At 35.0% G+C, this 25,808-nt stretch overlaps 2 protein-coding genes across 2 annotated transcripts; one reads left to right on the top strand and one right to left on the bottom strand.

The window, feature by feature from the left end:
- Nucleotides 1-6,212: 6,212 nt before the first annotated feature.
- Nucleotides 6,213-7,587, top strand: LOC107422765 (probable glutathione S-transferase). Its single transcript, XM_048476670.2, is given in 2 exon segments — nucleotides 6,213-6,545; nucleotides 7,053-7,587. Coding segments are annotated over 2 exon segments (678 nt in total). The 5' UTR covers nucleotides 6,213-6,227; the 3' UTR covers nucleotides 7,413-7,587.
- Nucleotides 7,588-10,959: 3,372 nt separating this feature from the next.
- Nucleotides 10,960-12,159, bottom strand: LOC107422757 (putative F-box protein At4g22660). The gene has a single exon (XM_060815373.1). It carries the CDS (start codon nucleotides 12,157-12,159, stop codon nucleotides 10,960-10,962), a length of 1,200 nt encoding a protein of 399 aa, XP_060671356.1.
- Nucleotides 12,160-25,808: the final 13,649 nt, after the last annotated feature.

Here is a 25,808-nt window from a genome sequence, read left to right as displayed (position 1 = left end):
TGATAGTTTTTGTAACTAAATGGAATATTTAATTTGTTGACGATTTCAGAGCCACTTGCCAGATTGTACAAGTTTTGCTTTCTTTTCAATATTGGCCTTCCTTTTTTGCTACCCTTCCAATCCATAAAGATTTTGAGTATCCGATTCATAGAGGTAATCAATAACCAAGGAGGTTGGTGTGTTGTAAGCTTCCTTAGCTTCTCTTTCTGAATCAAAACTGTTAGAGTTGGTGATCCGAATTCTTATTGACCCGATCTGAAAAACTCGCGGTGCGACTCGTTTGATGAAATCTATTTTGAGAGAAAAAATGGGCTCTGTGGTGATAGCGGAGGTCGAGGGCCAATAGGCCCGAGACCGTAGCCCACCATTGAGCCCGACGGGGATGCGAGGGCAGCGCCCCTGCGGTATGGACCTTTCCAATTTTTAGTTTATTGCATCCGTACAATATATATATATATATATTTGTTTGGGGGTTTTTCGGTTGTATTCTTTGAGGGTTTTAATCACTCTATTTTGCTCACCTTTTGTACCAATCTTCATTAATAAAAGCTCTCTCTTTGCCCGTGGTTTTTTTCCTATCAAAGATTTTCCACGTAAATCTATGTGTTCTATTTTATTCTTCTATTGCTATTGTTTTATTCAATATTTCGTAACAAGTGGTATCAGAGCCAGGCTTGTTTTTTTCGACAATGGCATCCGTGAAGTATGATATTTCGCTATTGGATCGCGACACCAGATTTGCGTTATGGCAAGTTAAGATGCGGGCTGTTCTTGCGCAGATGGATTTGGAGGATGCGCTATTAGGGTTTGATAAAATGCCCTCGTCTTGGACTGCGGAAGAGAAACAACGGAAGGATCGTAAAGCCCTAACTCAAATTCAACTTCATCTCTCTAATCATATTCTGCAGGACGTGTTGAAGGAGAAAACTACCGCTGCATTATGGCTGAAATTGGAGCAATTGTGCATGACAAAAATTTTGACTAGCAAATTGCATCTGAAGCAGCGATTGTATTCTCATCGTCTGAAGGTACGTCTTTGGCTGATCACTTAACTGTCTTTAAGGAAATTGTTGCTGATTTAGAGGCTATAGAGGTTAAGTAGGAGAATGACGATTTAGGGTTGATTTTGCTACGTTCGCTGCCTTCTTCATATTCTACTTTTAGAGATACAATTTTATATAGTCGTGATACTCTTACTTTGGAAGAGGTTTATGATGTTTTGTTCTCTAAGGAAAAGATGAAGCAGCTTGTAGTGGGATCCGAGATTCAGGCAAAAGGTCTTGCTATTAGAGGCAGGACATAAGAGAGGAATTTTGGTGGTGACGGAAGAGGCAGATCAAAATCAAGTAACAAGGAAAAGGTGTGTAGGTATTGCAAGAAGAAAGGACACATTAAATCAGAGTATTATAAATTACAGAATAGGAATAAGAGGGCTGTTGCTAATCAAAAGGGAAGGCAACAGGACAATTCAAGCTAAGCTAGTGTTGCAGAAGATAATTACAGTGATGGAGAACTCCTTGTTGTCTCTGATAACTCGAAACCCAGTGATGAGTGGATTCTGGATTCTGGCTGTACATTTCATATGTGTCCCAATCGGGATTGATTTTCAACATATGAAACTGTATCTAAAGGTGCTGTGTTGATGGGAAAGAATGCATCTTGTAAGATTGTAGGTGTTGGAACAGTCAGGATTAAGATATTTGATGGAGTTGTCAGGACACTAGGGGATGTGAAACACATCCCAGATTTGAAAAGGAATCTCATCTCATTGAGTACTCTTCATTCGAAAGGGTACAAGTACACTGGTGAAGGTGGAGTTCTGAAGGTTAGCAAAGGTGCTCTCGTTGTGATGAAAGGACATAGAAAATCTGCCAAGTTATATATCTTGCAGGGCTCTACTGTTATAGGTGATGCAGCTATTGCTACGCGTACTTTGTCAGATTCTGATATCACTAGACTTTGGCATATGTGTCTTGGTCATATAAGTGAGAATGGTATGGCTGAGTTGAGCAAAAGAGATCTTCTTAACGGTCAGAGTATTAGTAAATTGGAGTTTTGTGAGCATTGTGTCTTTGGGAAGCAGAAGAGAGTCAGATTCGCAAAAGGCATTCACAACACCAACGGGATACTTGATTATATACATTCTGATCTATGGGGACCATCTAGAGTGCTTTCTAAAGGAGGTGCCAATTATATGTTAACCATTATTGATGATTTCTCTCGGAGACTTTGGGTATTCTTTTTGAAACAGAAGAGTGAAGTTTTTGCTATGTTTAGAGATTGGAAGACCATGATAGAGAAGCAAACAGGGAAGCAGATAAAACATTTGCGCATTGACAATGGCTTGGAGTTTTGCTCTGACTAGTTTAATGGTTTATGCAAGTCAGAAGGAATTATGAGACACCATCGAGTTCGTCAAACTCCACAACAAAACGATGTAGCAGAGCGAATGAATAGGACAATAATGGAGAAGGTACGCTGCATACTTTCTAATGCTGGAGTCATTTTGGGTTGAAGCGGCTTCTCCAGCTTGTTTTCTCATTAATCGGTCTCCTTCAACTGCTATTGACAAAAAGACTCCTCTAGAGGTATGGTCTGGTACTCCTATTGATTACTCTAATTTGAAGATCTTTGGATGTCCTGCATATGCTCATGTAGATAATGGAAAACTAGAACCCAGATCTGTTAAGTGTGTTTTTATGGGTTATAAGTCTGGTGTTAAAGGATATAAACTGTGGTGTTCTGAAACTGGTAAGATCATAATTAGCAGAGATGTTGTTTTTGATGAAAATGCTATGCTGTGAAATTTGCCTTCTAGTGATTTTTCTGATACAAGTCAGCAAAAATCAAGTACACAGGTTGAGTTTCAGATTGGGTCAGGGTCTACATCAGAGTTGACACCTCAGCCTAGTTTAGAGACACATGGTGGTGCTGTCCCTACATCACCACCTCTAGCACCACAGTATTCGATCACTAAGGACAGGCCTAGAAGAGATGTTAGACCTCCACAGAGATATGCTGAGGCTGATTTGATTGCCTATGCCTTGAATGTAGCAGAGAGTATTGATTCAAATGAAGAGCCTTCTACTTATTCAGAGGCAGTTAGTTGTGATGATTCTGATAGGTGGATGATTGCTATGTAGGAGGAGATAGAGTCTCTACATAAGAATGGCACATGAGAGTTGGTAAGATCGCCCACGGATAAGAAAGTTGTTCGTTGCAAATGGGTGTTCGAAAGAAAGAAAGGGATACCTGGAGTTGAAGAAGCCAGATATAAGGCAAGACTAGTTGCAAAGGGTTATAGTCAAATTCCAGGTGTTGACTTTATAGATGTGTTTTCACCAGTTGTAAAGGATAGTTCAATTAGAGTGTTGCTGGGTATTATGGCTTTGCATGATTTTGAGCTTGAGCAATTAGATGTGAAGACAACATTTTTACATGGTGAGCTTGATGAGGACATCTACATGTAACAACCAGAGGGCTTTATAGTTTCAGGCAAAGAGGACTATGCGTGCTTGTTGAAAAAGTCCCTTTATGGTCTGAAACAGTCTCCCAGGCAATGGTACAAGAGGTTTGACTCATTTATGATCTCTAATGGTTTTAAGAGATGCAATTATGATAGTTGTGTTTATTTTAGGAGGAGTGATGATGGGTCGTTTGTTTACTTACTTTTGTATGTGGATGACATGCTGATAGTAGCCAAGGATAAGAGAGAGATAAGAAAGGTTAAAGCCCAACTTAGTAGAGAGTTTGAGATGAAAGATTTGGGAGCGGCAAAGAAGATTCTAGGAATGGAGATTCTTAGAGATAGACAGGCAGGCAGATTATATCTAAGTCAGAAAGGATATATTGAGAAAATACTTAGTAGGTTCAATATGCAGAATGCCAAACCTGTTAGTACACCATTAGCAGCTCATTTCAAGCTTTCATCTGCTTTATCTCCGTAATCAGATGATGATGTTGATTATACATCTCGAGTTCTATATTCTAGTGCAGTGGGATCCCTTGTGTATGCTATGGTTTGTTCACGTCCAGATTTGGGATATGCAGTTAGTGCGGTTAGTAGATACATGGCGAATCCTGGTAAAGAACATTGGAAAGCAGTTCAGTGGATTTTCAGATACTTGCGTGGCTCTTCTGATGTTTGTTTGCAGTTTAGGAGGAGTAGAGATGGTGTCATTGGGTATGTAGATTCTGATTTTGCTAGAGACTTGGATAAAAGAAGATCTCTCACAAGGTCTGTGTTTACTATTGGTGGCTGTGCTATTAGTTGGAAAGCTACTTTGCAGAATACAGTTGCGTTGTCAACTAGTGAGGCAGAGTACATGGCTATTACTGAAGCTTGTAAGGAAGCTATTTGGTCGAAAGGATTATTTGGTGAGCTTAGTGATGATTTACAAATTACCACAGTATTTTGTGATAGTCAGAGTGCAATCTTTCTCACGAAAGATCAAATGTTTCATGAGAGGACAAAGCATATAGATGTTCGGTATCATTTTGTGCGTGATGTTATTGCTTGTGGTGATATTGCTATTCACAAGGTGAGTACTCATGATAATCCTGCTGACATGATGACTAAGACACTTCCAGTCGCTAAGTTTGAGCATTGCTTGGACTTGGTTAGTGTTCGTTCCTAAGCTTTGGTTTTGTGTGGAAAAGGATGGCAACTGTTATCGAAGATTGGAGTTTTGTGTGTTTTATTCCTTATATGGAATTCGTGTCAAGGTGGAGATTGTTAGAGTCGGTGACCTGAATTCTTGTTGACCCGATCTGAAAAAGTCCCGGTGCGACCCGTTTGATGAAATCTATTTTAAAAGAAAAAATGGGCTCTGTGGTGGTAGCGGAGGTAGAGGGCCGATAGGCCCGAGACCGTCCGTACAATATTTATATATATATATTTTTGTTCGGGGGTTTTTCAATTGTATTCTTTGAGGGTTTTAATCATTTTATTTTGCTCATCTTTTGTACTAATCTTCATTAATAAAAGCTTGCTTCTCTTTGCTCGTGGTTTTTTTCCGTCAAGGGTTTTCCACGTAAATCTGTGTGTTCTATTTTATTCTTCTATTGCTATTGTTTTATTCGATTTTTCATAACAAAAACCATTGAATTCCATGACTTGCATACGTAACTAAATCTGATCACATCAGAAAGAGAAACCAATTTTGCTAAGATCGAATCTAAAAGATCATCAGGAATACCTGCCCAGTTTGATGAGGAATTTGAGGGACATCTCTGTTTCTTTGATTTTCTTTTTGCCATTGAAGAAGAAACTGATTGTACAGTCTGTGTGAAGGTGGAAAAGAAAAGTAACAAGTTAAAACAGAAGATGAAAGACCTACCAAGTTTAATGATGAGGAATTAGAGGACCATACCTGGTTCTTTTCGGCCTTTTGTTTTGCCATTATTGCGGAGAAAACTTAGTGGCAACGGACTATTAAAAAAATTATATATACATATATATATATATATAAGGCAGAGGACTCCTAGTTTTATTATAAGCGTCTAATTGGTTAAGTATGGACATATATATATGGTTTTTCTTTTTTTCTTTTTTTCTTTTGGAGCAAAGAAGACCATATTGTTGAATCTGTACAGTTTGGTCGGTCCATTTATTGTTTAATTTTATTCTTGTTCTCAATTCCAGGAGGACGTATCAGCATATACCTTGTCATTTTAATTTTTTTTATTATTATTATTTCTTTTTCCTTTTGGGAAAAAAAAATTTCAGTAGATGAGGTTTGTGTCCACATACCATTCTTCTATATTTGCATGGGGCATAATTGCTTTAGGTATATATGTTTTGACAAAATCTCTGGTCCTATGCTTTAATTAATATATTATCATGTTTTGGAGTCAAATAATACTGCCAAGCTATTGGAAACGCCTAGATGTCACCATTTATATCTGCACACCTTTTTGGGCTAGTCACAAGTCACTACATCAATTAATTAAATAAACACTTTATTATAATACGTAATGTTAGATTAAAAAACTTATATATATAAATGCTGGATTAGAGAAGATGTAAAGCTTGTCAGTCACAAGTCACCATTTATATCCGCACACCTTTTTGGGCTAGTCACAAGTCACTCCACAGTGTTAGATTAAAAACTTTATGAATATATATATATATATGTTTGATTAGAGAAGTTGTAAAGCTTGTTACTCAAGCAAAATTTTTGACAATTTTTTATCGCACATAATAATTGTCTTCTCCATTGGTAGACATGGCTGATGATCAGGTGAAGTTACATGGATCATAGGTTAGTTTATATAGTTTCAGGGTGATATGGGCTTTAGAGATAAAGGGCATATCATATGAGAGTATAGAAGAAGACTTTCCCTACAACAAAAGCCAGTTGCTATTGCAATACAACCCAGTTCACAAAAAGATCCCTGTTCTTGTTCATGGTGGAAAACCTGTCTGCGAGTCCATGATCATCGTCGAATACATCGAAGAGACATGGCCACATAATCCCTTGCTCCCCCGTGATCCTTATGAGAGAGCCTTGGCTCGGTTTTGGGTCAAATTTGTCGACGATAAGGTATGCTAAAAGTATAGATATTTTATTTTGAATTTTACAGAGAGCTAGTTTCAAGATTCACTCATGTAGAAAACTGAATTAATTTTTTCACAATTGATCATAGGCAACAAATTCCATTTCGGTCATGAAAAATCTTGTACAACTTCAATATTAATTCAACTAATTAATTATCTCAGCAAGAAGTTATTTTTGTTGCAAAAGCTTAAAGTTTTAGCTATCTAAAAAATTCACATTAGTTTAATTTAAGGGTAAGACATAATTTTTTAACGACTGCATTACACATACATAGTCTTTATTTTATTTGTTTATTAATATTTTTTCTAACGAATTACCATTCCTATGGAGATAAAGACCAAAATACTAGCCATCCACAATTATTAATTACTCTGTTCATTGCCAAAACAGAGCTCTCTGTTCTAGGCTATATTATTCTGGGATGATAAGAATTTAAATTTCCTTCTTTCTATTTTATTTTTCTCATTGTGCTATGATCAAATTCTGGTATAGGGTCCGGCAATCTGGAGGATGTTCAAAAGTAGAGGCAAAGAACATGAAAAGGCAAAGACGGAGAGCTTGGAGATGCTGAGAACAATGGAGCAACATGCCCTTGGAGACAAAAAGTTCTTCGGAGGAGATGAAATTGGTATAGTGGATATTGCTTTTGGAGGGTTTGCTTATTGGCTTGGAGTAGTTGAAGAAGTAGTAGGACTGAAGCTGTTTGAAGATCAGGCATTTCCTAGATTGCATGCATGGAGTAATGATTTCAAACAAGTCTCTGTAACTAAACGAAACGTTCCTGATCCCCATCGAATGTTGGTCTTCTATAAGGATGTTAGGGAAAAGTTGCTGGGATTCACTTCTTCCTAAGATCATTCTAATGGAAAATCATTTTCTATATCTAATACTTCTGTTTAGTTGTTCTTTCTTTTTTCTTGGGTTTCCAATATATCTATATTTAGTTTATATGGGGACTTATCTGTTCAAATTCTGTCACAAAATTGCATTTTGTTAAGAAAAATGGAATAATATTTGATAGTGAGGCATTGTATGACATTGTATCTACATTATATATGGTTTATATATTGTAACTTTGTGGACAGCCTAGTAATATCAAAGATTCTGACTTCAAATTCCTTGCCTTGAGTGAAGAAAAAAAAGTATTTATATCAAATTTCACTTAACCATTTAAAGTCATAATTATCACTCTTTGTATCTAAAAAACAACGAGAGAAGTATCAAACTCGTTATAGTACTTTAATGACCACGCGTAGTGTCTGTCTTTTTGCCCAATTTGTGATGATATCTCCACTACTTATAATTTAATTGATAATTCCATAACTTGAGAGAGGAAAAGTTTATTTTTCGTAGTTTTATTGTTTTCCATTGTTAATTTCCAAATTGATTACAAAGAGTCTGATTAATTTAATGAAGATTATTTTGCCATTTTTTTTTTTTTAATAGTAACGATCTTCCATCTCTCCCTATATTTTGCTTCCATTCCTTTGGTATCATAGTTATCCTTTATGGCCAGATTTTGTGGATTTTTTGGGTTAAATTCCACAAATATTCTGTTTTATTGGGACAGAGACAAAGACGGAGAGCTTATTGGGACAGGTTTTCTTTTAATTCTTTAATATGTATTCAAAGTCTTTGAACTTAAGCTTGCAATAGAGATAATTCAAAAATAAAAAACTTGATGTGAAAAACTTAAAATAATGCAACCAAAATTTTATTTGCTATAAATTTAAAACATATTTAATATATTTTTATGGTTGGCGTGAAGATTAATTTATGGTATAGTGTCCTGCAATTCGGAGAGTTTTAACAAGAAGGATCGATTTTTCATTTAAATACTTCAAAATTCATAACTTGCCTGTACTACTACACTAGTTGTAATTATGGTGAGTGTGCTAAAAAACAAAAAAAAAAAAAATTGTATTGGCAGTATTTTTATTTTTATTTTTTTATTTTCTGCAATTTTGTGCATAATTCAAAGCATATTATAATAACTTCAACTCATGTATTACTTCTCACAAAAAATATATAAATAAATAAATAATTAATTAATTAACTAAAATTTGTAAGAATCATAACTTCATCTTTAGTAACCAATAAGATAAAAAAAAAAAAAAAGTTACTAAATGCAATATATATGAGCAAATTCAGTACCCTTGCTCGTATTTCCCCAAGATTAATGAGATTAATGAGATTTATTCCTTGCTTGTCCCACGGACATGGATCACCTTGATCGAACCACGTTATTTCATGGTGTGCATGCTTTTTGCTCTCTTTCTCTCTCTCTCTCTCTCTCTCTTTTCATTTCTATGCTCGACTTACTCTCCCTAAATATAGTTGATTGTGTATTTTACCCAAAAAAATGTTGATTGTGTTGCTTGATTGGTTGCTTGTATATTTCCTTATTAGTTAATTTGCTTGGTGAGAAAATTTTGTTGTCTCAATTAGACATAATCTAGATAATTCCTCAACAAGTTTGGTAATTACATAATGCCAAATATATCACACTCCATGATTGAATTTGGCACTCAATCATATGATTTATGATTTATCAACTTCATATATTTGAGCATTGTTGAAGCAATCTAAGATCCTCTATAAGACGTAGCAATACTTCATTCCTGACATTGTTGTTTTAGAGCTTAGGTAAACGACTTGGTATTTTTAACATTATTGTTTAAATTAAGCATGCATTAATATATATTCCGAGGGGGAAAAAAAAAGTAAACGGCAACGTTCATGAGCATTGAATTTCAAAGTGTTTCAAAGAACCATTTTTTTTTTTCTTTTTCTTTTGTCCTACATATAACTGCTTTCTCAATTAGACATGACTGATGATCAAGTTAAATTACATGGATCATGGATTAATATGAACAGTTTGAAGCTAAAGGGCATATTATATGAAAATATAGAAGAAGAATTTCTCTATAGGAAGAGCCAGTTTCTATTACATTAACCCAGTTGAAAAATCGCCAGCTACTTTTTCTTAGCCTCAAATTTTTTGAATTTGCTATTTTGTGTGAGAAGCAATGCTCCTGCATATCTCCCTACATTTTGCTTATATTCTTATTTTTCATAACAAGATTATTTGGATTTTAAGGTTAAATTCCACAAATATTCTATTAAATTGAAAGTTCTTTCATTTGAATGTCAAAAATTCATACTCAACTCAGAAGATGGAAGTTCTATTTTGTTTATAATCGAAAGCAGATTTGGTAATTGGTACCATGCTGAAAATTATAGAAGATAGGAAAGCATGACTAGCGAGGATACAAACTTTGTTACGATTTTATTTGAGAGTAAAAACAGAGTAGAAACAACAGAGTATCGAGCAGAGATAAGAGGACAGAGTCTACACAAAGCAGAGTTCAATAAAAACTTCTTGTAATACTCAAACGAGACTAATCAATTTAAAAGCTTACTAAGGCAGTTCCCAGCCAAAATTGACAAAACATAAAATAAAATAAAACAAAATAAAAGATGAGTAAGCTTTTCATAACTTCATTGAAGGCACCATCCAAAACACAGTATCAATCTTAGATCCAGCAGGATGTATGTGAATGTTTTAGCTTTTCATCTGCTTAGTTTGATCCTTCAGGTTGAATTCTTCACTATAAAATGACATATAATCATTTCCTTCTTGTATCCAAATCGAAAGGTATATCCAATTTGCACTGGGATAATTCAATGCTAAAGCTGAAACACATTGATGATATGGTTCTTTCTTCAAAAATAAACAATGTCCGTCTAAGTTTACAACTAGAATGATATGAAACATCCCAATTGCATAAAATTGTTGTTTGATTAATATTTACATGAAAACAACGAATTTGGTTGCACCAATAGATTCAGAGAATATACTAATAATATTCATGAATCTCCAAATCGTGCAAATTTTTTATTTAGACTTATACAATAATCGTGGTGGTAGTATTGTTGCAGTTTTTGTGCATAAAAGCTAGTTACAACTTCACATCAGGAATAACATAATTTTCACATGCAAGAAGAGAAAACATATGAATTAATTTATTAAAATTTGTAATAACCATAAAAAACCATATAATGATGAAAAATAAGATTAAAAAAAAAAAAAAAGCTTATTCTAATTTAGCTTTAAAGGTATTGTACCAAATACCATACATATGAGCAAATCTTGTCTGTATAATAATCGCAACATATTTTTCAAAAAAAGTAATAATAATAATAATAATCACAGAATGCCAAAAATCTATAATTTCAAAATCAAATTTGGAATTAAAATCAATATGATTTATGCAATCAACTTATTATTATTATTATTATTATTATTTTGAAATATAATCAAGTCAGATAAGATATCCAAGCAAACACTAAACTTTCAATAAAAAAATTTTAAAACAAAAGAAAAGAAAAAAAAGCACTAAACCAGGCTTTTATCAACTTCAAATTGAGCATTCATTGTTGGAACAATCCAAGATCCTCCATATTTTGAACCAATTCCTCGATGAAGCTCCCTTACACTTTCATCCTCTAAGTTGAATTCTTCAACTCCATACATATCATATGCACCTCCTGAACGTCTTCTTGATATGCCATATGAATAGTAAATCGAATTTGGTCTGCATCCAGGACAATTTGATGCTAAAACTGATATAGGACGGTTTTTTCCTAAAAATAAACAATGACCATCCAAATTCACCATTGGAATACGTTTGAATTGATCATTTGAGAGTACAATGAGTTTGTATATCTTATATATGCTATGCCCAAAATTTTCAAAAATGTGCACCAGTAGAAGATCATTTTGGGTGGTTTCCACAATAAATGAAATGGATGCCCACATTTTTTCTAAGTGTGGTTCAATATCTTCAAATCTGACCTTGATTTGTCGAGAAAAAGACTCTTTTGACGATTGGATACCATTATGATCACCATTGGTTACAAGTAGAGACACAATTCTACCACGATGAGAGACACCAAATATATGATCTTTATAGAATATAAAGTTATAAATAAAAAAGGCTAAATTATTACCCTCTGAGTGGATCCAAAATTCATCACCAAATTTCAAATAGGCTACTTCTGTTAAACCATAAAAAGTTGCAATGATCTCAAAAGAACCCAGAGAGGGATTCCTTGACAATATAACTTTCGCAACCCTATGATTTTCGTTGAAGGGAGGAGGATGAATGGTGGTGCCGGAAAGTGGGTTTAAAATTACTAATTGATCCGAACTTGACAAGAAAATCATCCAACCATGAGAAGATCCACAATACCTTCTATTGAGATAGTTGTGAAGGATACCTAACCGGAAGTTGCAGATTTCTGCCTTGACGAAATTGTATAAACTGAACCTTTCTTCTCTATCTTCATCTTTGTCTTCGTCTTCGTCTCGAGAACTTACTAGCAACCAAGGAAGTTGGTGGTTGCTTAGGCTTATACGATTTTCTTTGTGATCATTCAAAACTATAGAATTCCATAATTTGCATACGGCACTAAATCGGATATAATCAGAAAGAAAGACTAACTTTTCTAAGATTAACTCTAACAGATCAACAGGAAGACATGCCCAGTTTGGTGAGAGAGCTGATGAGGTTGAAGAACTTAACGTTTTCGCCATTGTAGAAGTAGAAACAAAGGGACGAAAATATCAAAATTGGTATTGTTGTCTACTGTGAAGGCGTAAAGGTAACAAGATATTAATTATAAAAGACTCCTATTTCTACAATAAATGCATGATAGAGACGGAAAACTCCACAAAAGAGTAAGGACTCCTATTCTTTTCAACTACATATATAGGATAGTAAAACGAATTTGTCATATATTCAATACAATGACCTCTGTCCCAAAAAATATAAAATATTTTTTTAAAAAAATATTATTTCTCTATATAATATAAATAATGTAACCCAAAACCAAAAAGGAAAGAAAAAAATAAAATAAAACGAGACTAAAAAAACAAGAACTTACGAAAGGAATTTTTTACGACAAACATTTCTCTCTCTCTCTCTCTCTCTCTCTAATGAAAAAATAAAAAAACTATTATCATAGAATGGTCCACTTGGATTAATATTTTTTTTTTTAAAAGAAGGTGTCATATTATGTTTATTTATGTTTGCATTACTTTGTTTTTTTACTTAAATATTGCTAGAGTTTTACTGGGAAAAAAAATAAAAAATAAATAAAGAAAGAAAGAATTATTTTTTACTTAAATATTGCTAGAGTTTTTTTTAAATAATTACTTCTTGGTGACTAATAGGCATTTTAATTTTAATAATATTGTTTTTAAGAAAACGAAACAGTTTAGAACATTGAAAGACAGCACATGCATTGGCAAACTTGCAGTGTTCGTGAGCACAAACCCCTCAGATAAAAATAATGAAAAACATATATTGAAAGACAAAGAGAGAAGATAAGATAAAACTAATTATAGTTTACAATAGAATATGGCCTCTGCTTTTTGAGCCTGTTTATTCTTACTCTCTTACTTATATGTAATACTACATTAATAACTTCTATATATTGTTTCCAGTTATAAATCATCAAAAATAAACAAGAACCATCTAAATTCAGAACTTGAATGGAATCAAATTTCCCTTTTCAGTGCATAATTTTGAATATCTTTTAATATGTCTGACCAAGATTCTCCTCATATCTGTGCACCATTAGAAGATTACCTATGGTGGTTTCCACGAAAGTTGAAAGTATAGGTGAATAATCCAAGTTCTTATAGTGAAAATTTGGGTTATTTCATCAGTCTTAATGCTATGAGAAATCTCATTAGAAGGATAAAATTCCATGGAATTGAGAGACACCAAGTATACGATTTTTAAAGAATGCAAAGCTATACAGACATGATATCTCTTCCTCATTTTTGAATAGGTCCAAAATTCATCACCATATTTCAAATAGGCTACCTGATTTGAAATAGAATTATTGTCAAAGATCTCAAAAGATCCCAGAGAAGGGCCCTTAACATTATTTCATTTTTCTATAATATCCTTTGTTTTCAATTGGAGGAAGACTAATGGTTGTACCCGAAAATGGGTTTAAAACTTCTATCTATCAATACTTGACGAGAAGAGCATCCAACCATGAGAAGATCCAAAATGAATCATATGGAGATATATGGAAGGGATACATAACCGGAAGTTGCAGATTTCAATTGTAACCAAATTTTGTAAACTCATGAGCCTTTCTTCTATCTTCATCATAGGAACTTGTAAGTAACCAAGGAAGTTGGCGGTTGGTTGTCATACGCCTTTATGATTCAAAGCAATGCAATTCCACCATCTGCATACGCACTGAACTAAAAATAATTAGAATGAAGGACTCACTTTTCTAAGATTAAATCTAGCAGATCAGTAAGAAGACATTCCCAGTTTGGTGAGAGGGCTGATATAGTTGAATTGAAGAACATGACCTTTTCACCATTGACATTCCCAGTTTGGTGAGAGGGCTGATGAAGTTGAATAGAAGAACATGACCTTTTCACCATTGACTGTAGAACTATAAGCTATGCATCAAAATATCAAAACTGGTATTTAAATGATTGGTTATATGAAGCAGCACATTCACATCCTTTTATTTATTTATTTATTTATTTTCAGGTTTCTCTGTTTCGTCCGTATTTATCCATATTATTAGAATTTCGAACTTTCAGATTTTCACAATCTTCTTCAAACAATATGAGATAAAAACTATTTTTATCCGAACTTTCCAAAATTCACAACTCTTACCTCTCTAGATCGTTAATGGTTATGTGCATTTTCTGCAATATAATTGAAACCAGATTCAATATATAAATGGAAGTTTCATTTGCATTTAAGAATAAAGTGAAAGTCGGAAATAAATTGTGGGAAAACAGAGTCTTAAACATTTTGATCAAATCGGTGTCCTCCATGAAATCAATGAATTTGGGGGGGGGGGGGGAAGGAATGTAACACCCCGTCCCAAATCGCACCGGAATCCGTGCACGTTGACCGAGGTTGACCGTTGACCGCTGACCGAAGGGGTCAAAAGTTGACTTTTTGACTCGGTGATAATTTTGAGTTGACTAGGGTACCGTGGCGAAGTGCACGATGCCACGAGTTCGTAGACTGGTAGCACGTCGAAAACGGAGCTACGGTTTGAAAGTTATGGACGAAACAAGTTGCGGTCCAAACTGTCCAAGGGGTGCCGGAGTTGACTTTTTGTTTATGGGGCATTGAGCTTTGACTCATGCATGGTTGTGAAGTGCTCGTCGATACGAGTTCACAGACTAGCGGCACGCTCAAAACGGACATCCGGTTAAAAAGTTATGGACGTTTGAAGTTTACCGGATACCGTATTATTTTAATGTTTTTGGGTGGTGAACAGTGAAATGCCACGTGTCAGCTTCTGAGTGGTCCACGTGGCATGAACAGTGTCACGCAGGGGTTTTATTTGTTAAAACACTCGGGGAAGAGAGAGAGGAGAGAGAAAGAGAGAGAGGAGAGAGAGAGAGTCACCGGCCGCCGGTCATTTTCATGTTTTCCGGCCTAGTTACTGTACACATGCAGGCCAGCCAGATTGCCCACCTCATTTTCGGCAAAACCTCCAAATTTCACGGCGAACGGCCGCCGGACGCGCCCGGATCGGACGTCCGAAGTTTGGCGGCGATTTTTCCCCCTCCACCGCCGGCCACCGCGAATCGGCACTATTCCGGCTGACATACAGTACACGCGCCGTACACCCATCATCCTCTCCTCAAGTCCGGCCTACTCACCAAAAATCACGGCCATCGGACCACCGACGCGCCGGGATCGGAGCGTTTTCCGGTGAGGGGTCGGAAATCTTCAAACGGTGATTTCTCCGCCGTCCGACCTCCGTTTTGCTCACCGTCGGTCCTGTTGGATTGCTCTCCTCACGATCTACAAGTCTGCAAAATTTCACAGCCAACGGCCACCGCACGCACGCGCCGCCGGCGACGGTTGCCGGTGACCGCGGCGGCCCGCCGAAAAATACTGTTCCGGCGAGTACCCGAAATTTCCGGCCGGCTCCAGTCCGCTGTGTTCAACCTCCTGAATCTGAATCCGGCTTCCGTTTCCGCCAATTCGTGACGGTTTGGGAGAATTGCAGAGCCGAAACTCGAAAAGCTTTCCGGCGAGATTCCGACCCCGTCGGGTCCGATCACCGGGAAGTAAGACCGAATCTGTGATCAGCATCACTCGAGCTTCGATTCGGTATATAACTCGTAAATTCTAGATATCGTTTGTGTTTTGACCCCCCGGGTACCGGGTATTATTTATCCGAATAAAATATTAATTTATTTGACTGTCTGTGAATTTTGTTCTAGGAGCACCGGTGAGTCGTAGAATTGATCCCGTAGTGGATCATGGGTTAATTGCGTGCTCCAGGTGAGTGACCCACCTTCAAATTAATTTTGGGGAATTTAATTGATGAATATATTATGTGTGATTTAAATATTTGGAATTTAATTTCCATGTGCCAAATATTTATTTGATTTATTGTGGAATTATTTGTGAATTTATCGGATTTAAGAAAATGTGTATTTCACCAATTTATGCCATGTGAAATTATTTTATGGTTTTGAGGATTTTGGAATTGGTGTGGTTTTAATGGTAAATTGGGCACGATTTGATTTTCAAATATTTCAAGGAAAATATTTGGTTATGTTGGTGATTTCAAATTTTATAAAATATGCCCATGAAATATTATGAGATTTGATTATGGTATTTCGAGAAATTATTTATGCTATTGGGAAAATGTGGATATTTGAATTGATGGATTTGGGAGTTGGTGGATTTGAAAATCATGGAAATTATGGCATTGATTATAAAGAAATTGTGGAGAATTTCCCGGTTCAAGCGGATGGATTATGCCCGCTATGCTTATGAAAAATGTGAAATTTGTTTTATGATTTAAATTTATGGATTTTATGATTTTTAGATGCACCGTGCACGTACTGGTGTTCTGTTTATATGTGATATGGTTAGTGTGCACACGGTTGTGATTAGCGCGCAGGTGGGTGTGATTAGCACGCAGGTGATGTGATTAGCGCGCAGGTGGGTGTGAGTAGCGCGCGGTTGATATTATGAGGGTGTCCTGTGGATGCCATCGGAGAGGGCGGCCACCCCCCTTTGGCCGGGACACCAGGTTAGTAGCGGCGCAGTGGGACGCCACGCGACCGTATGCCGGTTTCTCTCTATAACCTCCTGTCCGGCAGTACCTCGGGACGCTGGGTACTCTGGCGCCACTGGTATATAGTGGGTGCATCAAATGATTTTCAGAACTGTGTTTTAAAAATAAAATATTTGGAAACTGTATTGGAATTAAAAATATAATTATTACTGTTCGGATATTTATTTGATGTCTTGGTTTTCGGGGAATATGAATAAAGGGTTTTGTGAAAATGTTTTAAAAGGGGAACCTTTCCAACTGAGAGAATTGTAAGGGTTTTGAGAGAAAATATTATTTCCAAATAATTATTATTTATATACCTATTACCGTGGTATTATATTGTATAGTAGATAGGGTCGCTCACTGAGATGATTAGCATCTCACACTCTTAAATTCCGTTCCTCTAGGTACCAGGTTGTCGGTGTTCATTCGGAGCGGACTTGATCTTCATCGCTGTTTTACTTCGTGAAGTATCCTGTTCTTCTTTTATTGCAGTTGTACTATTTCTTTCACTCTTGTTGTATTTATTATGCACTGGATTACTGTATTTATTTTGAAGTGCTGAAATTTGTGGAATCAACTTGTAGTACTGTGGGAGGAATAAGGGGACAATTATAGAAGTGTGTTTTCAGTGCAGGAAATTTTTGGTTAGTTCTACCCTTAGGGGAGGTGCTGCCGGATTTTCCGTTGGAAGGTTCGGTGGTATTTCCCTGGGATCAGGGCTTGTCTAGGGTTCCGGGGAAGGAATTCTGGACGGGTCCTGACAAGGAATCTGTGAGATAAACAAGCTAATTCTCCATTATATATATATATATATATATATAAGGTTACAAACTACAAGTGCATCAACTAGAAGCAGAGTAACCATGAAATTTCATTGCATGTGATGCACAGCCAGATATTCTATATGCTTCCAAAAAATCAGTTAATCATATATAAATATAAAAAAAAAGTACTAAATTAAGCTATTCACAACTTTTTTGGGGGCACAGTTCAAAACACATCATCAATATTCATAGACTTAGTATGAGTTAAGGGAAACCATTGTTCTTTCGACCGCATGCTTTCATCCTCCAAGTTGAATTCTTCAATTCTAAAATTAAAAAAGAAAAAAAAAATGTCCTGTTCCTTCTTTTATCTTGCTTAAATAGTATATTGAATTTTCCCTATAAATTCCAGCTAGCATAGTTCGATGCTAAAACCAAAATACATGACTTGTTTTTCTTCAAAAATAAACAATGACTATCTAAATTCACAGTTGGAATGCATTTGAATTGCCCATTTGAGTATGTGATTTCGAATAACTTATAATTCTGAGGACCCTTGTGCACCAATATAAGATCACCATTAGTGGTTTCCATAAAAGCTGAAAGTATTTGTAAACAATCATCACTCACCTCCTTGAAGTCTTGTGAAATTTCTTTAAATTTAATGCTCTGAGAAGAGTCATATACATTCAAAGAACCCTTTTATAAGATGAGGAACCGTGTTATAGTACTTTTAGACCCATTTTCTGGCATCGTTATTCATCTTCCCCCGATATTGATCCCCGACAACATTATGGCAACATTTTACCATGAAGGATCTTACTTGTGCAATAAGTTACGCATGGTTAACCCTGTTAATACCCAAAAAAAAAAAAAAATTCTTTTAATTATCTTTCTAATTTTGATAAAGAAACTGAATCGACATTCTTTAAAGGAAATTCATATGCCAAAGAATACCTAGCTACTCAAATTTCAAAACTATAACTGCAAGCTTATCAGTTTCAGTTTCAAGCTTGTATATGTCTTATAATTAGTTGTCCCTTAGCGTTATTACTATTATTATTATTATGATATTTTCACTAAACCAGATAAGCATGAGATTAATTTTTATATATATATATGTCTTTTTAATATAGAGCTAGTGGGACTTAGTGTAACATATAAGCATATAATTTAAACGTACAATTTTCTTAATAATAATGCTATAATATATAAGCATACAACTTAAACGTACTATTTTCTTAATAATAATGCCCATCAACAATTGCAAACAGCAATATGATCACATTAATCTATATCAAGCTTACTGAAGTATTTTAAGTTACTAACACTAATCCTTATTGGTTCATTTGTACAAATAATTAAATATGATCATTTAAAGATTCAAATTTTTTGTTTATTAAACTATCGCACAATTTCTACTAAATACCAAATTTAAAACCATTTTTTAAAAAATATTATGCTTTGGTTTTGCTCGTTTATTTTATTATTTTTTTTAATACCAACATTAGTTGTCAATTACTGCCAATCTACACTACAACGCTGTTTTGTCACTTAAAGGCCACTTTTTGTCACCTTATTGAGTTTAGGTGACAAAATCAATTTGTCTTGTGTTTGCCATGATAGATCCGTCACAAAGCTTATTCGTGACGAACATTTTAGTTGGTCACAAAAGAACATCTAATTGCAATGAAAAAAATTTTCGTCATAGATTGGAATCTTACTGTGACATCAATTTTTGTCATGTAAAGCATATTATTTTGTCATTGTTCACATAAATTTTGTCACCAATACATATGGATGAGCTGGTCAAACTTATCCATTAGTGACAATGCATACAATTAGATGACAAAATATTATTTGTCACTTAAATCATCAATGGCACATCTAATTTCACTTAAAACATCAGTGACACATCTAATTTGTCACCGAACCCTTCCCATGACAAATAAACAACTTTTTATTAGATATTGCTAATTGATTACAATATCATTAATTATCATTTACAAATATAATATGACACTTTTAAAATGCAATTAACAAAAAATAATAATACTTTATTAAACAATTATCTTGTACTACAAAATTCACTAGACAGCAACTAATACCATATAATGTGTATCAAATACAATAAGATTACATTAAAAAAAATATATAAACAAAAAGCAGTTTGTAATTCTAGGTAAAAATAAATATATATACAAGATGCCTGCCTATACCCACTAAATCTTTACAATCTCCATCTTCCAATGCAGTTTATTAATATATTTTCCAAAGATCCTATGTAAAAAAAAAAAAAAAAAAAAAAAAAAAAACATGAATCATTTAGTAAAAAACCAATGTAATTAGCAAAAGAGTAAAGAACAAGCTCAAGACTTCTTAAGTTCCTATAAGTTGCCAATCCTTTACCTGCCAAGCATTCCAACCTCTTCTTCAATTCCCCCAGCTTCCCAACCACTATTCCAAATCTACCAATCATTAGTTACATGAGAATCAGTAATAATCACACTATCAGAGTATAAAATGCCATCAATTTTGAGAACAATTTTTCAAAAGGAATAATAAGAACAATTCTTAGATGAAAAATCTCCAATTAAAAACTAGGACAGGAAAAGAAAATTTTTAGCTTCTTTTCTGCAACTACTGGCATAACAGAGGAGGACAAATATTTCATTGAACTTACTCTTTTCAAGGCATGTGGAAAAAAAAAAAAAAAAACTGAAGTATAAGGTAAGCTTAGGCATTTATCTTGTCTTTGATTAGGAATTCTTTTCTCTTTTTCCAACCACGATACTTTTTCTGAATGTGTACAGCTGCAGCATGAGCTTGTCTATAACTTGGTCTAGCTTGCTCGTCTTGGTAGCCCAAAGAGATAGAGCATGCTCATATGACAATCCAAACCTATCATTATCCAAATCAATGACTACATCCTGAACATTAGATGTATGCAATCAGCAGCTCGTGTAGCATCAATGGTAGTATAAACATGTGTTGCATCATTTATGCTTCTTAAAAAAAATAAGGCCATCGAGTGTTGCATCAATTGTAAAAATAATAAAAATAACAAACAGAGTACTTATGTGAGTGTGCAGACACTGCCTATATATATATATGAACAATTGTAATGAACAAAGCAAATGAGCTAATCAACTAGCAAGTCATTTCACTAGTTCCACCTATTCCACTACTACTAGCCCATTATATTAACATTCTCTCTTTGCATATATGTTCGCCTAGGAAAGTGCCTACAAGTATAACAGATATCAAATCAAAACTCTCCTAAACAAATAACTCTATACCCAGTACTAAATCTCTTTCCACCTTACACACAATAATAATTAAAATAATAAAAACCAAAAGTATTTAATTAGAAAGCCATAACAGATCTCAATTTTCACCTTCTGAAGAAGACTTCTAAGACGACAACAGCATCCACTTAAGCTCTTTCCGTGGGGACGAGGCTTCAATTACTACAAGCAAGTTTGATTTCACAAACACATTACCACTTTAAACAAATTCACAAAACCAAACGTGAGATTAAATACCTCTTTTACACTTCTTCCACTCATCACAGAGGATTGTTATAAGTAGGTCAGGCCAGATTCCTTTAATCTCCTTCTTAAGAGTACCAGCATAGTTATTGTATGAATCCTGCATAAAAGAGAAAAATAGCATCAATTAATGTTACAGCTACAATATGGTAAAAAAAAAAAAAAAAAAAGAAAAAAAAAGTAACATTTATACTAAAATATCAGAGAAGAGAAGTAGAAGTATCACATTTAGTTTTTAGCAAATACATGAGCCACCACGTAATAAAATAGAGGAGACTCAAGAGAGTATATAACTACTCGTAAGAAATACAACTCACATTGAGCAACCTCAGATGATGGCTCTTAAATTATGCCTCACTATAAGGGAGTAATTGGCGCGCGCAAAAGCCAACCCCCATCCCACAATGTTTCTGCAGATATATTTGAACGGCAAAATAGACTAACCAAAGCATCAAGCACCTACAATTTCAAAACAAGAAAAATTTGGACTACTTCACTTTACCGTTCAAGATTCAAAAACGTTTTAAAATTTAACAAAAAACTGAATTCCTATGCGGACCTCATTGATTCAATTCAATTTAAATCCCGTACAATACACATCTCTTTCTACTTCTACACTAACATAATTTACAAATTTTCTAACCAAAAAAAAAAAAAACATAATTTACAAATTAATATTTATACCCACCATCTTTATTTATTTACACACACCCACACACACACACACACACCCACCCACCCGCTTCACTTTGTATACCAACCAAAAGAAGCTAGCAAGCTCCTTTCTATCTCTCAGTTCACCATGGTCAATCACAACTGAAACTAACAACATATATATATATATATATATATATATATACAGAAACTAACAACATATATATATACACGCATATATAGTAATGATAAAGAAACGAATTTAGCTGGGAGAAAATCAGTAACAAAAGTGTACAATATACTACATTGAATACTATCATATATAATTGGTAGTATCCTTGAATGAAACTTCCATTCTAATTCCAAGAAAAATCACAGCTCAAAAATGGCAAAATCTTAAATAACCAACAATAATGGACAAATTATATACCAAAATGAATCTTATGAAGAGAGTAATAGGTTTGTGAGCTTACTTTGCTCAACGGTGGCCGTCGGTGACCGTAAACTTCGCCTGAAAGTTGCTGTCAAAGTGGATTCCTTTGTACTTTGCAAACGAACAAATTTCAAGCCAATCCAACTTTGATTCGAGCTCAAGAAGTCCACTAATGGTGGAAAAGGTCAGCCCTAAGATCTGAGAACCACTGGTTTCCAGTGATCGGACTGAAATATTGATCGCCCAAGGCCAGCTCTTCCCCAGCGCGTCGGGTAGTCATTTGGAGTATTCTCACCGTGGTTCAGTCACTGGTAGACTGGGTTTGGTGGTTGAGGCGGCGGTGTTGTAGGTCGGTGTCGAGATTAGAGCGGTTTTCGAGTGGAAGTCCGGCCTGCGTGGGTTTTGAAGGGCTCTAACGGACTAAGCTTGGGTGGCTAAGAACTGGTTCAGTGGAAGCAAATAGTCCCCATGCTTTGAGAAGTTGGAATTTATTGGAGAAATAGTTTGGATAGTGTTGCAGGATTGGTGGTGGTTCAAGGACTAGAACTTGTGGAAGGTCGGCATTGCTGGCTGGAGAAGAAGAAAGCTTCATCGAGGGGGGAGCCTCTTTACCTTTTATTTATTTTTATTTTTTTGGTGATTGCCTCTTTTTTTTTATTATTTATATTTAAAATAGTTACAAAACATGTTGGTCACCATTATCATCAAATAAATTCAAAAAAAATTTCCCTCCCAATTTTAAAAGGCAATTGGTAGGTGACAAGGTAAGAATTTATCACCAATGAAATGATTTAATCACTAAATGTGATAAAGAAAATTTTTGTCACTAATTGCCTATATAAAGTGATAAATTTTCAATTTCCATTAGCATTTTTGTAGCAATTACCACATTTGTGGTAAAATTTTATGGTGAAAAAGAATTTGTCACGTATTTGAACTTGAAAATGAAATAGATGACAATTTTTATTTTTGTCATGTAATGTGTATGTTAAGTGACAAATTTATATTTGTCAGTGAGAATTTTGTAACGGTTGCCCAAATTTTTTGTAGTGCCAATGAATAGTATCAACAAATTACACTTTTAGTAGGATAATAAAATCTAAGATAAATATGTATTTGACATATATTTCAACTGTAAAAACCAAACCATAAACAAATACATAACAAAAACAAAGTGAGAATCCCGATTCCAAAATAATGTATATCTAATTCATTAAATCCATATCTAAACAAAAACTAAAGTACTAAATTAAAGTTTTCATATCATTATTGAAGGCACCATCCAAACACCTTGATCCTTAAACATACACTCAGTTTGAGATATGGGAAACCATTGTTCTTTCATCTTCACACTTCCATCCCCCAAGTTGAATTCTTCAATTTTACAATTTAATAAAATCTTCTCTTTCTCCTATCATATAACAGCCCAGACCACCCGCATAAGATATTATTCACTTTGGACCCAGGCCGCACGGTTTTGTCAAAACGCATCTCAAAGGAAAGGTATCCACACCCTCTTATAAGGCATGCTTCGTTCTCCTTTCCAATCGATGTGGGATTTCACATATCACATATGAATAATATATTGAATTTGCCTTGCATATCCCATCATAATTCGATGCTAAAACTGAAATACATGGATGTGGATGATATTGGTTGAAATTTGATGCAAAAACTGAAATACATGGATTTGGATGATATTGATTGTTTTTCAAAAATAAGGAATGACCATCCAAGTTCACGACCTAAATGATATCAAAGTTTCCATTTGAGTATATGATTTTGAATAACTTATAATACTTCTGAGGATCACCACACTTTCCATAGCTATGCACCGATAGAAGATCATCGTTGGTGGTTCTCACAAAAGTACTTGAAAATATAGGTGAAGAATTTCGAACCTCATTTAAGTTTTGTGGAATTTCTTTAAACATAATGCTCCAAGAAAACTTATCAAAAGAATGGATTATATCCAAAGACAAAATTTTACCCGATTCAGAGACACCAAGTATAGAATTTTTATAAAATGCAAAGATGTACAAATGATCCAGAGTAGTCTTTCTTTGTGAATATGTCAAAAATTTGTCACGAAATTTTAGATGAGCTACTATGTCGTAATCATCACTACAACCAGCCCCAAGGAACTCAAAATCAGATCTCAAACAAGGGTTACTTGACAATATAAAATCTTTAAAATCTCCAAATGATGCCCTAATTTGCCCGGGATAAATATCTGGGGAAGAAAACAGCATTGCTAGAATTTGGGTTTAAAACTACAATCATACTGTTCCTAATCTCCTTATAAAACAACCAACCATATGAAGAACCAAAACATTCTCTACTTTTGTATTTGTATGGGATGTGTAACTTGAAGTTAAGGATTTTATAGGCATTGATAAAATTGTATAAAGTTTGCTTTGTTTTGTGGGGTTCAGCCAAAACATAGAGTTTACTACTAGGCAAGGAGGTTGGTGTATGAATTTTTCTTTGGCCTTGGAATTCCATGGTTTGCAAACTTAACTAAATCTGACTATATCAGAAAGAGAAATAAAACTTCCAAGATTGAATCTAAAAGATCATCAGGAAGACCTGCCCAATTTGATGAGGAATTTGAGGAGCATACCTGTTTCTTTACTACTCGTTTTCCCATTGCTAAAACTTCTAAAACAATATATTAAGAGGAAATATAAAAGCTGGACTAATTGTTTACCATGTAAGACAAAAGATTCCTATTTGGATTAGAAGAGGAAACCTGTAACACCCCGTCCCAAAGTACAACGGAAATTTTCCAACTTTGACCGTTGACCAAGGGGTCAAAAGTTGACTTTTTGATTCGGATGGAATTATAGGTTGACTGAGGCACCGTTACGAAGTACACGTTGGCACGAGTTCATAGACTAGTAGCATATTAAAAACGGAGCTACGGTTTGAAAGTTATGAGCAAAACAAGTTGAGGTCCAAACTGTCCAAGGGATGCCGGAGTTGACTTTTTATTCATGCAAAGTTGAGCTTTGACTCATGCATGGTTATGAAGTACTAGTTGATACAAGTTCGTAGACTAGCAGCACGTCCGATTTGGACATGTGGTTTGAAAGTTATGGACCTGTAGAGTTTTTCAAATACTGTATTATTTTAATATTATTTTTAAAACGTGTAACAATGTGCGACGTGTGACTTAATAAATGTGACCATGTGTCACCATGTTGAGATGCCACATGTCAACCATGTTTAATATCATATTATTTATTATTATTTTAAATAATAATATTATTTTTAATATTATTTAATTAATTTTAATTTATTTCTTTTTCTTTCTTTTTCTTTTCTTTTTTCTTTTTTTCTTTTCCCCCACGTGGGAAAACACCTGAGCCTCTTCTTCTTCTTTCTTTCCTTCTTTCTTCCTTCCCACCGGCCGTCCCTCTCTCTCTCCCGTGTTCATCTTTCTCCGGCCACCACAAGCCACACGCGCCGGCCATCGTCCAAGACCACACGCCGGCGAGCTCACCAGCCAAATTTGGCGGCCAGCCGGCCGGCGACGAGCCCAGATCGGGCCGGTGAAGTCAACGGCGGCGAGTTTAAATTTTCTGGCGATTTTGCCGTTTCCGGCCAGCCCAGTCCAAATTGCCACCCTTTTCCCCCTATTTTGGGTCCTCTGAGTTCAATTATGATCTCCAATTTCCAAAATTCGAAGCGGTTTGCAAGA

This window comes from Ziziphus jujuba, chromosome 3 (assembly GCF_031755915.1).
Source record: "Ziziphus jujuba cultivar Dongzao chromosome 3, ASM3175591v1".
Taxonomy (NCBI): domain Eukaryota; kingdom Viridiplantae; phylum Streptophyta; class Magnoliopsida; order Rosales; family Rhamnaceae; genus Ziziphus; species Ziziphus jujuba.
The sequence above is the reverse complement of the archived record's forward strand: the minus strand, read 5'-3'. Positions and strand labels throughout refer to the sequence as shown.